The 17,954-nt window shown below is 41.0% G+C and overlaps 1 protein-coding gene across 1 annotated transcript in view; it reads left to right on the top strand.

Moving 5' to 3' along the window:
- Window positions 1-539: 539 nt before the first annotated feature.
- Window positions 540-17,954, top strand: part of LOC309546451 (uncharacterized protein C3orf85) — a 24,989-nt gene continuing 7,574 nt past the window's right edge. Inside the window, exons 1-3 of the mRNA XM_082246153.1 lie at window positions 540-743; window positions 1,379-1,512; window positions 5,485-5,576. Of these exons, the coding sequence (XP_082102279.1) occupies window positions 695-743; window positions 1,379-1,512; window positions 5,485-5,576 (275 nt within the window). The 5' untranslated portion in view covers window positions 540-694. The remainder of the gene's footprint in view (window positions 744-1,378; window positions 1,513-5,484; window positions 5,577-17,954) is intronic.

Genomic DNA, 17,954 nt, shown 5'->3' on the forward strand with positions numbered 1-17,954 from the left:
GATACAACTGAGGATCAGAAAAGGACAGACTAAGGGCTTACATCATTTCATTATATGAGTTTTCTGGTGATTTTTATCCCGAATGCTGTTCAGAATATGAATATTATTCCTCAGGTTCATTAGAAGTGGCAAAGCTTTAATGTCTGAAATTGTCACAAACACTGTCCAAACTGCAGTAACTGAGAAAAGTGGCTTTACCCCTTTTTAACTAATGCTATTAATCTCATTATGCTACACCAAACTTTACAATATTAGTACAATTGATGAATTATACTAGATATCTTCCCTAATACTTGCAGGCAATGTTTCTATGGTATATTCAACAATGCTTCTAGAAACAATTCTATTAAAATATCAAAGTACAGATTAGAATTGCAAATTTCCATTACTTCCAAGATGTAAGTGTATTTGTTTGGCTCTTGACTTCCTTTTTATCTGCTTTATTTTTTTCTGTGATCGTCCAGCGTGGCATCCCTATAATCTCTGGTGTAAAGTACAATGAAGGCTTGGCAGTTTCAGCCTATATAACATGAACACAGATTCGTGTTAATCAGTACATAGCCAAAGCATCACAGGCTCAAAGGTTACAGAAAGTGAGCTAAGGACAGAAAGTAATCTTAACAAACGCTAGGACTTCAGTTCATTGAATAGATATTTGTTGACATTGTAATTTGGAAAAAAAAATTGGATCATTATGGGGCATGCAGTAATTAGGCTTTTACAGTTTTATATTTTAATACAAGGTAAGACAATATGTATTATTATTTTTAATTGTGTTGGCATTTTAATCACAAAGAAATCTAATACTGTCTGAAAAAAAAATGTTACCAATACAAGTAAAGTGTAAATGTATGATTGTCTGGCAACATTAATTGAATATTTCAATCTTGAACTAATAATTATGTATAATGCTACAATTAGCATGACTAAAAAGGCTGTAATATGTAATTTAAATCAAACATATGTGGCTTTTGAAACGTTATTTCCATAAAACAATAGTGTTCAACATAGCATATTTTGCACTGGAATATATCACTATGAGACTAGTATTTAGACATATTTTACATATATTCTCAAAAATCACAACATTCAGGGTTATGGGAAATGAATACGTCCACGCACAGCTACACAGGTTGAACTGGATGGACTGTTGTCTTTATTCAACCTCAACTACTATGTAACTATATATATAATCCAAATGAACATTCTGCCAGAATGAATATTATTAGTCTGTGTAGAATATATATAACACATAACATTCATAATTTTTTATTTTGATTTTGGTGGGTCCAACATTTATTCTTATTCTATCTTTTTTTTTTTTATTTACATAGAATAATCTGGTTTTAAGCATATTTTTTTTCTTTTTGCTTATTAGGTAGTCTAGGATATTCATTTTTTTCCGAAGAAGCTCAAAATCAGTTTTTGAAACTTAAAAGACAGGCATTTTCTAAGCACTTTTGGGAACCCAATCACTCAGAGATTTCATGGAGTTCAAAAATTACAGAGAAGGTAACATATTGTTAAGCAAAAACTGGAAATGCAAAAATATTTATATGTGTTTTGTTAGCTTTTTTTATCCTTTTTTATCCTTAAAGATAATTTGACAGAAATACAAAAGTTTACTTTTTATTATTATCAATAATAATAATAATAATAATAATTATTATTATTAATATTAATCATGCTTTTGCCAAGTCTGTCAAAGTCTTGATCAATGGTAATACAAAATTCTCAATGCCGAATAATTCTATGTATCTTTCTGGCACAGAGGACTGTCTAACATCTTACTCTGCAACTTCTACATCAGCAAAAATGCCAACAATTTAAATGAAACACTGATGTTCTAGGTTTGATTACTTAGCAGTGATACCATTAATTAAAAAAGTAAACAGAATTTCTTCATTGCCCTATTCTGCCCTGCAATACAGTGTTCATGTTTCATATTTCAGAAACTGACTTATTTATTTTATTTTGAATTTCTTGCCAGGTATCTTTCACTATAAACACGTGTGAAGGTTATGATCCCACATTTAGAATATTTATATATTTCAAGTATATAAGTGTGATGTAAAAATTCCACAAATAAAATAAAAAAATCTCATCCATCTGTATTTAATTCAGTATGAAATGTAAAAAAAACTTGTGTCTCTTAACATTTATACAGTATATAGGTTTAATAAAAATATATTTTTTTAAAGTTTAACCTATATACCTGTCAAATTAGTACACTTGTTAGCTGTTAGAATGACATCAAACGGAACATTTGAATACCACTGTAGGCAGTTTAAAAATAAATAAAAAAGATGATTTGCTTTTACAGTGCGTTAGTTTTATCCATGGTCCTGAAATTTGCCATTGCGATATGTCTTTCAAGACATTGATGCGTCAAGAGCACTTTCAAATAAAAGTTTATGAGAGCTCCTCCCTTACACTTCTGAGGACAGTCATTTTACCTACTGCGCAGCCTAGATACAGAAATACTTGATTAAAATGTGCATATATCTTCAGAAATCAATATCCCTTGATCTTTTCATCAATTTTACATGCTGTTTTAAATGAAGGTAATATCTTCTTGTGCATTGTTTCACTATGTGTTAAGCTGGAATTGCCTAGGACTGTAATAAAATGTATTTATAGAATTGTTGTCATGGTCACATGGTACCCAAGAATATTTTAAAAACTTTATTGCTGTGGCCAGAATTTTTCTAAGGAAAAAATACTGATTGTTAAACAAGTAACAAATAAGTAAATTCTGTGTCATTTACATTAGAACTAAAGTTGCCAAAAAAAAACAAAACCTAGGTGCATGAACATCTCCTATTTAGCTATATCATAATACATTTGCCATACCTTTCTCACATAATGTGACATCTGGACATAAAGAGCCACTACCTCTTTTAGAAACAACATTTTGAGTGAATTGACATCTGAATTTACTAGAATTCTTGGGATGATTATTATACAACACAAAGCCAAAATGCCAACATCAAAGGAGAAAATCTTTTAATTTTGCAGGATTCGCTCCAGACCAAAACTAGGTTAGAGAGTGTTGCACAACACAGTTCTAAGAAGTTTAACCTTATTTCTGATATCTTGGTTACAAGATAAATGTCATGTGCTTCAAATGTTTTTTTTTTTTTTTTTTTAAGTAAAATTAGTACAATGGTATATAGAGCATAGACCACATTGACTTTGATTTACTAATGGAGTAGAGCATGTTTACTTTGCAAAGCAAAATTTCAGTTAGCTTTGTGAATTTAGGAATTGAGGAAGTTTTGTGCTGACTTGAATCATGCAATAGTAAGCAAAATAACGTTTTTTATCTTTTCCTTGCATATAATTGGGTATCCCTTATGATCTTAAAGCCCTTCTCTGGGTTGACCTTATACATATTTTTAACTAGGGATAGACAGATATGTTTTTTGCAGGGCAGATACCGATACCGATATTTTGGTCACAACGTATCAGTATCGGCCGATATGTGCCGATATTTTGTACATTTAAAGTTTTGAAAAATAAAGACAATTTTTGACACAAATCTGGTACTAATAATGTAAATTTTTGTTTAATGCTTAATGGCTGGCTTGCTGGCACCCTTTGGTAGGTGGCTGGCTAGCACCTTGTGGTGGGTGGCTGGGTGGCACCCTATGGTGGGTGGCTGTCTGGCACCATGTGGTGGATGGCTGGCTGTCTGGCACATTGTGGTGGGTGGCTGGCTGTCTGGTACCCTGTGGTGGGTGGCTGGCTGGCTGGCTGGCACCCTATGGTGGGTGGCTGGCTGGCAACCTGTGGTATGTGGGTGGCTGGCACAGGGGCTGTGGGTAGCTAGCTGGTACAGGGCCTGTGGGTGGCTGGCTGGTACAGTGCCTGTGGTTTGCTTGCTGTCTGGCACCCTGTCTGTGGGTGGCTGGCTGTCTGGCACCCTGTTGTGGGTGGCTGGCTGGCTGTTTGGCACCCTGTGGTGGGTGGCTGGCTGGCTGACACCCTGTGGTGGGTGGGTGGCTGGCACAGGGGCTGTGGGTGGCTGACTGGTACAGGGCCCGTGGCTGGCTGGCTGGCTGGTACAGTGCCTGTGGCTGGCTGGTACAGGGCCTGTGGGTGGCTGGCTGGTACAGAGCCTGTGGGTAGCTGGCTGCCTCGCTGGTACATGGCCTGTGGATGTGGGTAGCTGGCTGGCACCGGGCTGCTGTAAGTGGGTGTATGGCTGTGATACACTCCCGCGAGACTAGTCCCGACTCCAGGCGAGGCTGTCAGAGGCAAGGGAGGCGGCCTAAGAAGGCAGAATGACATCACAAAAATATCTGCAATATCGGCCAGTTCCGGGGCCGATACCGATATATCGGGGAAAGTGCATATCGGCCACGCCGATAATCAGTCTATCCCTAGTTTTAACCACCTTATCTTCCCCTTCTCACATGACAATACTTATCTTGTGGGACAAAACTGTATCTAAGCTTTAATTCTCCGGTATTATAAAAGCCCATGACACAGAATTCCCCCCTGCTTTAACACAAACCAAGTTTCTGGCCGGTTAAGACTGTTAAGGCAAATAAGGCTCAGGGGGCTAGCTTTAAAATGCACTCCATCACATCTATCCGTCAATACTAGATCAAAGTCAGAAATGCCAAAATCACCCAGGACAGGAATCATGTCACAGATCTGGCGATCCTGTACCCCCATTAAGATGTTTTACTGCTCTCCATGTTACCAGGTTCTATCAAAAATGCCAAAAAGGACATTCTTCAGCAGTTCCTTACGGCAGCCTGCGCCGCAATGCTTCGCCATTTGCACTCACCATAGACCCTCAACCTTTTAGAATGGGCCTCTGAACTAGATTTTATTTCCACAATGGAAATCTGCCTGTTACAAGAAAACCTTGATAGACCATTTATCTCCTGCTCACAGTTTAGATGATTGAGAGGCAGCCCATAATCTCCCTCCTCCCCATTTCTTGACTCTATTCTACTTCATCCCTCATCCTTCCTGCTTTCTCCCTCTTCTTCCCCCTTTCTTCTATTAGTATCCCACTCCCCTTATTCCCCTTGTATAATTATGTCCTTCATATGTACTACCTATTCAATAGTAAAAATGAGCAACCCCTATCCTACTCAAACAGGGCCTGTTCCTCTTTCTACTTAACTCTTAGGAACTACACTTCATGCTTGCAATCCATTAAGCTGTCTGATCTGCACAACCTGAAAATACATCCACCCCTTTTATGTGGTGACCACACTATTTTCTGGTGACAAACTGGTTACCTTTCTGTATGTATTTCTCTGTTGATGATACATTTCTACTTAATATATCTGTACCCCTCTCCCTATTTATATCATGTACCCCTTCTCCCCTTTTTTTTATTTTCTGCACATTCAAAATCAGTAAAATCAGATTTAAAACAAAATGAAAATTCCTTTGTCTCAAAAAGATGTGTAGACAATCAATGAAGTAATAATATGTGTGACAATATTTTTTTTTTTTAAGGCAAGTGATACATGGAAGTCACTGGTAAACTTGGCACGATATTACCTGAATATAGAGCCAACATATACTTCCCACTATCCTTCTAACATTGGGTAAGTGTGGTATTCATCTTTTATTTCTCTATCGCCTTCCAACCACCTCTACAAATGGTATTTGCAGCTTTACAAAAAAGATACAAAGAATAAAATCGGAATATTATTTGTTTATTATTATAATGCCATCCTCGATGGGCACAGATATGTTTTAAGGAAGAAAAACTAGCGATGCTTGAAATGCTTCAGACACCATATTGTTATGATTCCACATGCTAGTAACCTGCAGATAAGTTGTGACCAGATATGCAGAGCTGCACAGATCAGACTGGACTCTAAACTAATAAAATTAAATTTTTTTTTGTTTTTTTATCAATTAACAAAATGGAAAGTAAATTAACAGAAGAAACAACAAATGAAATTGGGGTACAAACAAATGCTAGTGCACCGTCCACAGGAGTTAGCTTCTACCCCCCTAGATAAATGTGAAGATATGCTTGTATAGCATAGATAGTTCATAAAATGTTAATAAGGAGTTCACAAAAATCCCATAGAAAGGTTGTTGTACTTTAGTAGGCAGATCCATCTGAGACAAGAACAAATCTTTGAAATGACAAAAGGAACACAAGGGGGCGCCATCAATGGGTTTATTACGATTAAAAGCGAAATGCAAACTGACAGAAATATAAAATCAAAGAGCTTATCTGCAGCCATGCCACATTGGATGGAAGCCGTCTACTGGAAGAGCCGCTTGTGACAACAAACAGCGTGTTGTCAGTGAAGAAACCAAGTCCAAAGTTCCAAAAAGTGTGGAGAGACATTGTGGGACACAAGCCAGGATGTGATGCTATGGTAATGCATTTCAGAACTACTATTGGCTCCTTTCTCAAACCACTGAACTAACCACAGATCTTCTGTGGATGTAGGCTGCCTCAAATCCTTCTGTCTTATCATGCAATCCCAGACAGACTGATGTTAAGATAGGGGCTCTGTGTGGGCCAAACCATCACTTCCAGGACTCCTTGTTCTTCTTCACGATGAAGATAGTTCTCAATGACATTGGCTGTATGTTTGGGGTTGTTGTCCTGCTGCATGTTAAATTTAGGGCCAATTATGTCTCCCTTTTGGTATGGCATGATGGATATGTATCTACCTGGATTTCTCAGCATTGAAGACACCACTGATCCTGACCAAATCTCCAACACCATTTGCAGAAGTGCAGCCCCAAACTTGCAAGGAACCTCCACCATGTTTCACTGTTGCCTTCGGCGAACAAACTGCCTCCTGCTACAGCCAAATATTTCAAATTTTAACTCATCAGGCCAGAGCACCTGCTGTAATTTTTCTACACCCCAGTTTTTTTCGTGTATAATTGAGTTACTTAGCCATTTCTGGCCAGGCTTCTCTAGACAGAAAATGGGTGTACCTGGGTCTCAATGGTTTCTGCCAGTTCTGTGCTGATGGATCCTGTTCGATCGCAACTACTACGGTCACCCTCTTATTCTATCCTATACTCCCTCACTCATCTTCAATCTCTCCATCTCTAGTGGCATCTTCCCCTCCCCTCTAAAACATGCACAGATCACTCCCATACTTAAAAATCCCTCACTGGATCCCACCAACTTTAACAACTTAAGACCCATCTCATTGCTCCCATTAATCTCTAAACTTCTAGAACGCTTAGTCTAAAACCGTCTTAGCTCCTACCTCAATAAAAATAACCTTCTTGACCCTTACAGTCTGGCTTTCGCTTACAGCACTCTAGAGAAACTGCCTTCCTAAAACTCAACAATGATTTACTAACTACTAAAACCATGGTCACTACTCTCTACTCTCTACTCCTACTACTTGACCTCCCTGTGGCCTTTGATACTGTTGACCTCCCGCTTCTTCTCAATAAACTTCATTACCTTGGCCTTTATCCTTGTTCTCCTCCTACCTATCACAGTGCTCCTTCAGTGTAACCTACAACTCTGTCCCCTCCTCTCCATTGCCCCTTTCTGTGGGGGTCCCCCAAGGCTTTGTTCTTGGACCCCTTCTCTTCTCTATCTACACCTTCTCCCTTGGTCACTTGATAACCACACACAGCTTCCAATACCATCTATTCGCCGATGACCTCCAAATCTATCTGTCTACTCCTCACCTCACTCCTTCAGTCAGTACTAACTGACATATCAACATATATGTTGCACCACTTCCTTAACCTAAATCTCTCTAAAACTGAGCTAGTAATATTCCCCCCTGCCCATGCCCCCCTCCATGGCTTTTCCATCAAAATCAATAATGCAACCATCAATCCCTCCCGTCATGCCAGGGTACAAGGTGTAATCCTAGACTCTGACCTGTCCTTTCAGCCCTAAATCTAATCGTTGTCAAAAGCTTGTAGACTTCACCTCCATAACATCTCTAAAACACTACCCTTTTTACCAAATAAAACCATTAAGCTACTTTTTCACTCCCTTGTTATCTCTCACCTTGACTATTGCAACTCCCTTCTCATTGGCCTACCTTTCTATGGACTATCCCCTCTTCAGTCTATTATTAATGCTGCTGCCAGACTTATCCACCTTACCATCCGTTCAGTGTCTGCCACCCCTCTCTGCCAATCCCTACATTGGCTCCCGATCGCCCAGCGAATTCAATTCAAAATACTAACCACAACATACAAAGCCATTCACAACTCTGCCCGAGCTACATCACCAATCTTGTCTACAAATATCACCCAAACTGCCCTCTCCTGACACCTTCCGACATTGAAGGGAAGTAAGCATGATGTGTCTTTCATCTGCTGCATTAGGTTTCCTTGGCTGATCACTAGTGATGGACGAACATCGGCTGGGGCAGTTCGCGAACGTTAGCCACAAACTCTCTCAAATGGCTTTTTATGGGAGGCGAACGTTAAAAACCTTTAGGTCCTATTTTCAGCCACAAAATACTTACTAGCTGTGAACAAATAGTCCCACCACATGGACACTGTCATAACAGAAGTATTGCTATTGGAAAAGTTGCCCTAAAAATATTTCTTTTTTTTACAGCAAAATTTTTTTTTTTTTTCCTAAATCAGCCAGAACTGACAGCAGCCGGTAAATACATGTCCAATACATATAGGGTCCATTCACACGTCTTTAAAATGGGTCCGCATCCCTTTCACAATTTGGCAGAACGTTTACAGACCCATTGATTTTCAATTCCAGTCTGAAAAATTAGGCATTCACAGGATAAAGAAGTAAGTGTCGGCCAATACAGGCCCCAAAAATTAGCCCACATGTGTTTACCTGACAGCTAAGAACGTTTTATTCTGTGGCTGGAGGTACATTTGGCATTCCCAGGATAAATAAGTAAGTGTCGGCCATTCCAAGCCCCAAAAATTAGCCCACATGGGTTTACCTGACAGCTAAGAACGTTGTATTCTGTGGCTGAAGGTACATTAGGCATTGACAGGATACAGAAGTAAGTGTTGGCCAGTATAGGCCCCACAAATTAGCCCACATGGGTTTACCTGACAGCTAAGAACGTTGCATTTTGTGGCTGGAGGTACATTAGGCATTGACAGAAAAAATAATTGTCGGCCATGAAAGGCCCCAAAAATTAGGCATTCAATGGACATGAAATGCCTTTTATGCCGCTGTATTTAATGAAGACAAGGACCATGAATTGTTGTGGGTGGATGGTGGTCTGGCGGATATTTGTGGCCTGTCATGAGGAATTGTAATCAAACATGGTCTACTGGTCACATGTGTTGAATTCCTCAGAGATCCATGCCTCATTCATTTTTATAAATGTGAGGTAGTCAACACTGTCATGAGCTAGGCGAGTGCGCTTATCGGTCACGACCCCCCCGCTGCGCTGAACGTCCTTTCGGACAGGACACAGGATGAGGGAAAGCCAACAGTTCCATTGCAAATTGTGCAAGCTCTGGCCAGAGGTCAAGCCTGCCCACCCAGTAGTCCAGGGGTTCATCACTCCTCAGAGCGTCCACATCGGCCGTTAACCCAATGTAGTCGGACACCTGTCGGTCTAGGCGTTCCCTGATGCTGGATCCGGAGTACAGCTGTCGATGGGTCGACTGAAAGAAGGATCTCATATCTGAAGTGACCAACACATCTTCAAACCGCCCTCTTTTTGCAGGTGCTGTTGGATTGCTACCCGCAACTGTTTCTCTGTGAGTGCAAATTCCTCTGCCAACACACTCAAAATCAGAACGCAGCATTTTTTCCTCGCAGCAAGGCCTGGAAGTGCTGCATTCTGACCGCCCTCTGTGATGGTGGTAACATTTCCTCCTTTTTTTGTTTGTACCGGGGGGTCTAAGTACTGGTCCTTGCCCTCTATGCTCTTTATATGGGGGTCCCCCTTAAAACACTGGAGCATGAGGGCCCCCATTCGCACTAAACTGGACACGGTGTAGTGGCCTGGCTCCAGCTCATCATCCAGGATAATGTCGTCCTCGTTCTCCTCCCCTCATCCACGGACAACACCAGGGATCCCAGAAAGGTTTAAAGCATGCTCTTCTTGCTCCTCCTCATCCGCCCAGCACTATCCTCCTCTGACTCCTCTTCAGACTCCTGTTGTTGACTTGTCTCAGATGGAGTAGCACCCCCTGGGAATTCATCCAACATTGCGACTTCCTCATCTTCCTGCTCCTCGACGGCTTGATCAATGACACGACGCAATGCACACTCCAAAAAGAAGGCGTAAGGTATGATGTCACTGATGGCGCCCTGGCCGTGACTGACCAGTTTGGTGATCTCATCAAATGGCCGCAGAAGTCTGCATGCTTCGTGCATGAGCAGCCACTGGCGAGGTGAAAAAAACCCAAGCTCCCAGAACCTGTCCTGCCGCAGAGTTTGTACAGGTAGTCGTTAACTGCACGTTTCTGCTGGAGAAGCCTATCAAGCATATACAACGTTGAGTTCCATTGCGTTGGGCAGTCACAAATAAGACGCCTTATGGGCAGGTTGTGTTGCCGCTGAATGTCAGCAAGGTGAGCCATGGCTGTGTAAGATCTTCTGAAATGGCCGGAGATTTTCTTGGCCTGCCGCAAGACGTCCTGGACCCCAGGGTATTTGGCAACGAATCGCTGCACAACCAAGTTCAGGACGTGTGCCATGCATGGCACGTGTGTAATTTTGCCCTGTTTCAGCGCGCTCAGCAGATTGGCACCGTTGTCGCACACCACTTTACCAACTGTCAAATTGAGCGGTGTCAGCCACTGATCTGCCTGTAAATGCAAAGCTGAAAGGAGTGCAGGACCAATGTGGCTCTTGGCTTCCAGACACAACAGACGCAGCACAGCATGGCAACGTCTCACCTGGCATGTGGAATAGGTTCTGGGGATCTTGGGCGGCGTAGCGGAAGATACGGTAACAGCGGAAAAGGAGGAGTCAGCCGAGGAGGAGAGGGAGGATGGAGTAGGAGGAGGAGAAGACGAGGCAGGCCTGCATGCAATCCATTGTGGTAAAACCAAATCTACACGGATTCCACGGGTTACATGCTTGACGGCTGTCAGAAGGTTCACCCAGTGGGCAGTAAAAGTTATATACCTTTCCTGCCCGTGTTTGCTAGACCACGTGTCAGTGGTCAGATGTATCTTGGCACCGACACTGTGTCACTGAACATGGCCATACAGCTCTGGAATGCCCTTCTGCGAGAAATATTTCCTGCCTGGGACCTTCCATTGTGGTGTTCAAATGGCCACCAATTTCCAAAAGGCCTCTGAGTCCACCAGTTGATATGGCAGTAGTTGGCGGGCTATCAGTTCCGACAAGCCAGCAGTCAAACGTTGGGCAAGAGGGTTATCCGGCGTCATAATTTTTTTACGCTCCAACATTTGGGCCGCGGAAGCCTGCCTTTTTCCAGATCAACGTGAGGACGGCATGATGGAAGGTGGAGTGGAGGAAAATTGTGAGGAGAGAGGAGAAGGAGAAGGAGAAGAGGCTGGACGGTGAGAGCCTGGAGTGTGGCTTTGTGGGTTCTGACGGCGTTGCTCCCACTGGGCTCGGTGATGGGAGTCCAGGTGCCTTCTTAAGGCAGTCGTCCCTAGGTGAGTGTTGGGCTTATTGCGTCTTATGCGTTGACTGCAAAGGCTGCAGATGGCAACACTATTGTTAGCAGCGTACACATTAAAAAAAGCCCACACTGCGGAGCCATGTGCTGGCGTCCTGGGAGCGCCAGATGGGACTGTACATGGTTGATGGCTCACTCCTGATAAATTTGCAGTCTGCTTTGTCCCTCCTGTGCAATGCAAGTTCCGCCTGCTTCTCCTCCCTATCTGCTGGTCCGTCTCTCCCTCTGAACTCCCCTCCTCTTCCTCTCTTGTGGGCACCCATGTGACGTCCCTAGACACGTCATCATCGACGTCACCTTCCCCACCACTAACATTCGAAATCTCGGAGTAGGCAGCAACAGCGGGGACCAACCTCCTTGGGCTGATCTGGGTACTGTCGTCAGACTGCTGAGTGGCGGCTGTTGCTACCTCCTCTTCCTGATCCAATGCCAAGAATGGCTGCGCATCGCAAATGTCTTGTGATGGATCGGAAAACAATTCCAGTGACTCAAGAGGTATATGGTGGTGGTGGTGTTGGTGGTGGTGTCTTTGGGGGTGCACACAGCAGAGAGTGAAGAGGGTGCAGATAGAAAGGATGAAGAGGGTGCAGAAGAGGAAGGTTGAGTGAGCCACTCAACCAAGTTTGGTGTGTCCTTTGACGTAATCGAACGCACCTTCTGAAACTTCACACTTTGGCTCCGGCCTACTGCTCCTGCCCTACCCCTACCACCCCTGCGTAAAGGCCTGCCTCTTCCTCTGCCTGTCATTTTTTAAATTACCCTGTGACAAAAGTCTCTAGAGAAGCGCAGTATATGTGGAACAAGGTATATAACTCTCTAATGAGAGCCAGCAGCAGTAGTATTGCTGTCCCAGAGTCCCAAAGTCTTAGTAGTATGGACAATGTGATCTATTGTCTAATTTGGCTTGGCTTGTCATCCCCATCTATGATATACTCTATCTTTCTCAACATCAGCATGAGTTATGAACTCAAATCATTATGTGACTCAGATTACCATACAATATCAAAATAAAGGTTATGATGCTTTTTATTTATACCCACTTTACAACTTTCCACCCATCATTTTTTTCTATGTCCACTGCAACCTGAAAGATGTGTTTAACCACTTGCTAACCAGTCACCGCAGATATACGGTGGCAGGTCTCCGCGAATCACCGTACCTGTACGGCGGTTCGCAGGAGTGATCCTGGGGGCACGCGCTCCTATTTGCCAGCAGGGAAGCTGATCTGTGGGGCTGGTGGCCGCGATTGCCCCTGGGCACCCGCAATCGCTCCCCGTGGAGACAGAACGGTGGTCTGCTGTAGTAATCCCTGTGTTGATTCCATGAGCCCATCTTCCCCCACAGTTAGAAAACACCCCCTAGGCATACATTTAACCCTTTGATCACCCCCGGTGTTAACCCCTTCCATGCCAGTGTCAGTACAATAACAGTGCATATTTTTAGCACTGATTACTGTAGTAATGTCACTGGTCCCCGAAAAGTGTAAAAAATGTCAGTTAGGTGTCCAATCTGTCCGCCGCAATGTCGCAGTCCCACTAAAAATTGCTGATCGCCGCCATTACTAGTAAAAAAAAAAAAATTAAAATTTCCCCTAGTTTATAGACGCGATAACCATTTAAAATACGCTTATTGGGATTTTTTTTTTAGCAAAAATATGTAGCAGAATACAAATTTTATATAGCAGAAAGTGAAAAATATTGTTTATTTTTTTAGAATTGTTGCTCTTTTTTTGTTTATAGAGCAAAAAAATAAAAAATCGCAGAGGTGATCAAATACCACCAAAGGAAAGCTTTATTTGTGGGAAAAAAGGACATCAGTTTTATTTGGGTACAGCGTTGCATGACCGCACAATCGTTAGTTAAAATAACACAGTGTCGAATCGCAAGAAGTAGCCTGGTCATTAAGGGAGAAAATCTTCAGATCCAGAAGTGGTTAAAATGTGTGGGATAGGAAAAAACACCCCTACTCTCCTAGGTGGAAGCATCATTGATCCAATGTGACATTTGTCCCAGTCGCCTCTACACTAAGAACTGAGTGATCAAAGACCACTGATCACTCTCGGTCTTCAGTGAGCAGAGAGCTGGTGACTATCAGTCTCTGCTCTGCCCCACTAGCATTCACTAGAGTGCCGGGGTGTGGAGGGTGCTAAAATATATATATAAAAATATATATATAATGTTTGGGGGGTTTTAAGTAATTTTCTAGCAAACAATACTGATTTTAACTTGCAGAAAAAGTCTTAGTCCTTAAGTGGATAAAGAGATGGAGATCCACCTGAACAATTTGGGAGAAGTCAAAGATCACTGGGTAGAGTGTTGCCCCCTCACACCTGTTTTAACCTTCTAATTGCCATACTATCCTTTCACAATGACCTGCATTGCACGGCAATCACAGGTTTAAATAGGGTGGCGAGGAGGCAACATATTGCCTCCTCGCCATCTATCAAACACACTCAGACGCTTTTTACAGGAGCAGCAGCTTGCTGCACTTGTGATTGAGCCCTTAGTTGCATTCCACAGCGGCACCCTTAGAGCTCGTTCACACATAAAGTTGTAAAACCCTGCGGTTGAGTTTACCGCCCCCTAATTGGAGGGAGGAGACACGCTTCACACAGCACTCCAGAACAAAGCTGGGGCTGTCAGTCAGCTGGAGCCCCCCCCCCCCCCCCCCACCCACTGTCACCTTTTTTCTCTTGGTGTCAGGAAAACGGATCAGAAGTGATTCATGCTGATAGCAGAGGAAGGAAGCAGCAGACAGAAATTACACTTAGTGTTCTTAATTGAGACAAGTACAAACTATAGAATGCTAGGCTTTGTTCATATTTCATGTCTGAAGTTTACAACCACTTTAATATGAATGTTTACTTCTTTATTAAAAAGAAAACACCCTGTATGGTTGGAATCATTATGCTAACAACTACAATATAACTACCAGTAAGACTTTTTTTTTTTAGCTGAGAGCATGGATGATCAACACAATCAGAGAGATAGGTTTGTAACTGCAGCTTGAAAGTCAATCTGGCAAGATGCAAGGTTCCTAAAAACAGTAAACTAGACATAAACCATCAAATGTTTAACATTTAAGCATGCATATAAGCATTCTGTGATCCAGGTTTAATTCTGTTTTTAAATCAGATCACTATGTATTCTATGCATTCATTTTTAATTAGAAAATATAAAAGAATAGCATTGTTCTTTTAAAACCTGTGACACCACTGATGTCCATTAGGGTCTTTCTTAATGATTTTTTCATTTGCTTGCCTTTTCCAACTATTTTCTTTATTAGTCTTAATATATTATAGTAGTTTGATTGACACTTTACAGGTTTCCACAATGATATGTGTAACTGTAACAGGGATAATATATTGTAAGCTCACTTGGTCAAGGTGAAAATTGAATTGTCCATTGTTCTTTGTAAATTTCCTAATCATATATCTATGTTTAAATATTGCAATAATGATAATACGTGTTAATGTAATAATATTCAGAAAACATTTATTAGTATACATGCGACCTATATAAATAAATACATTTGATAGAAGTCCTTCCTTTGCTTTATTGAGTTAAATCGGCAAAATATATTTGACTTATAATTTTAAAAATAGATTTAATCATTAGAAGGAAGCCTGGTATTTTAAATACTTCATAAGCCATTTTAATTATTTGCCTTGTTGGAAAATATCAATTATTTACAAGAGTTATCAGTTCCTATGAGCGAAGTGCATAAAATATGTAGAGGCTTTTTAATTTTCCTTCAGAACTTCGACATGCAGTTACACTTTGATTCAGAATATATGCCTGACTCCTGGTAAATAAGCAAGTGATGTATACAATTAATTTAATAGTACTCTGGACAAAATTTTACAAATCAGCTTGATGTACTTGAAAATTGAACTACCAATTTGAAATCATATTTAGTATAACTTTGTAATAACATAGGCAAGTTTACTGCAATTGCATGAAGTAACATATATGGTTTAATGTTAAAAAAAGCTGCCTTTCCAAAAAAAAGAATATAAAATGCAGTTTATGCTATGTATTTGCAACAATAAACTTGCATCTGTTGTTTCTGGAATGTAAATGTAAGACCCTTCTATTTGCAATCCATATTCTAATGAACTCTGTAGCAGCTGCTCACTTTGAATATAAATGAAGAGAATTGATCACAGTTTGCAGAAAAATATGCTTAGTTTCATTCTGAAAGCTGCCATGTTAAGAGACATGGTAGACAGCTTAACATACACCCCAAATATGTGATAGGATTACATTATTACAACTAAAGCAGCAGTGCTGCTGAATTTCATTATATTCTGGAAGAATTTCTAAAATATATTTAATGCCGACTACACACCCCAGTGTTTTCAGCAAGTTTTTTTATTATGAGTTGCTTTCTGAAGATAAAAATACAACTGGATCAAATAGATACAGTGGTGGACTATAAAGGACCAGGTTGGCGGTTAAATGGGGCTCCAAAATCCAGGAGGAGCCATTGGGATTCTAGAAAGGTTCTGTACTGCAGTAATGTTTATAGTGAGTCAACTATAGCTTTGCCAGTTTTAAGACTTTATCCTCAGGGAGGTCCGCAATGGTAGACTTTCGGATTCCTTTAAAAAAGTTGAATGATCATACACAATGTTTACACGATTAAAGGTCAACTTCAACTTGGGCAAAAAGGAAAAAAAAGCACTCCCTGGCATGTTTTAATTATAAAAAAGGAGCTCCAGCTACAACACTCACCCTACTTCTGGCATTGTCCCACACAGACCCATAGATCCAACTTTGCTGTGCTGCTTACCTGCTATGAGCCCAGGAAAAAAAACATAACATTTTCATGTTATCTAAAAAAAGGTGTCTGAAGATAAAACCAACCCGCCCGGCACTCTTAGTCTAAAATGTATAAATACTAGTTATCTAAGATAAAATATCTTAAAATCATAAGTTTAAAATATTAAAATAAATATATGTGTAACACTGATGTGTACACTAGCAGCCACTGTAAACAGAAAACTCTATATAAATGATGTAAAAAAATGTGAATCACAGTGTTCAGGTCACACTCAAGCATAAAGCACATTCAGCAGTGCTTAATCATACTATCCAATAGCATGTTAATGATCCATGATGTTAATAATCTGTCCACATATCATGAATTGTTCATAGTATTCAGAGTAAGAATGTCCAATCTTTGTGCAGGAAAAACATATAAAGTGCAGTCTTCTTGACTAAAAGACACCAGTGTTCTTTAACAGAGGATCAGTAGCCTTCACCACACCTTCCATGCTCCCCTTAGTAATGGACACTCACCACTTCTCACATTAATCTGAGCCTGTATGCATCAGCTGCATGAGCCCTTGGGCCCCCGGATATTCAGCCGTCATGTTATGTTTTAAATACAACATTGTTCAATTCAGTTTTTTAGGGTTAGGTTTACATAAAGCATGTTTTCTATGACATCATTTGTAGATGTTTTTTTAGGCTTTGTGTATATGTTAAGTTAGAGTCAGTGCCAGGACAAAGTCATCCAGTGCACAGGGCAAAGATGCCAAACTGTGCCCCCCCCCCCCCGTTCCCTTAGGGTTGGGGTTAGGATGCCCCCATTCCTGCAATAAACCATTGCACCCAGGGCAGCCGCCCCCTTCTGCCCATCCCTTGTCCCAGCCCTGGTTAGAGTGTTAAGCTAGGCATACACTGGGAGAAAGCTGGCTGGTCCAGGAGGGACCAGAGGAATTTCTATCCGAGTGCGGCCTCACCCAATCGACAGAAGTCATGGTATGTTGAAAAATGTTTTTCGCAATCAGTGGTTGCCACTGATCAGTGAATTTAAACAGCAGTAAGACAGAATACAATATTTCGGTAGGGGTGATTCCTCCATCTACCTTGTTAGTTAAGTTCACTGGCCAAACGAAAAAGGCTAATTGTGTGAGGCCAGCCTTTGATTTGAACACAAGTCAAAAAACAGCATGCTTTCAGCCATATTAAGAAGGAAAAGCCTGGTGTTTGGATGATTTAATTTGTATTCATAATAACTTGAATAGAAAAAGCAAACCAATACATCAGAGTTGATAAACTAAAAGAGTAGAGCATGTTCACTCTTTAAAGTAAAATTTCAGCTAAAAGTGTAAGTTTTACCTAGTTTAGTGAATGGGGTCAAGAAAGCTCATTCCACAATATATACCCAATCCTGTGAAAGGGAAAAAAATAGGATTTTTTCTTGCACATGATTGTATGATTGACATCATCAATTCCCTACCCAATTCCCTCAGCTACCTAAATGTTCTCTCTGTAAACACATTTTTCACTTTTCCTTGATTGGGTATTCTTTGCAGGGAGATCTTTTTTCATACTGTTTCAATTCATACACTAAGACAGTGATGGC

This window comes from Pelophylax lessonae (assembly GCF_965119305.1).
Source record: "Pelophylax lessonae genome assembly, chromosome: 2".
NCBI lineage: Eukaryota > Metazoa > Chordata > Amphibia > Anura > Ranidae > Pelophylax > Pelophylax lessonae.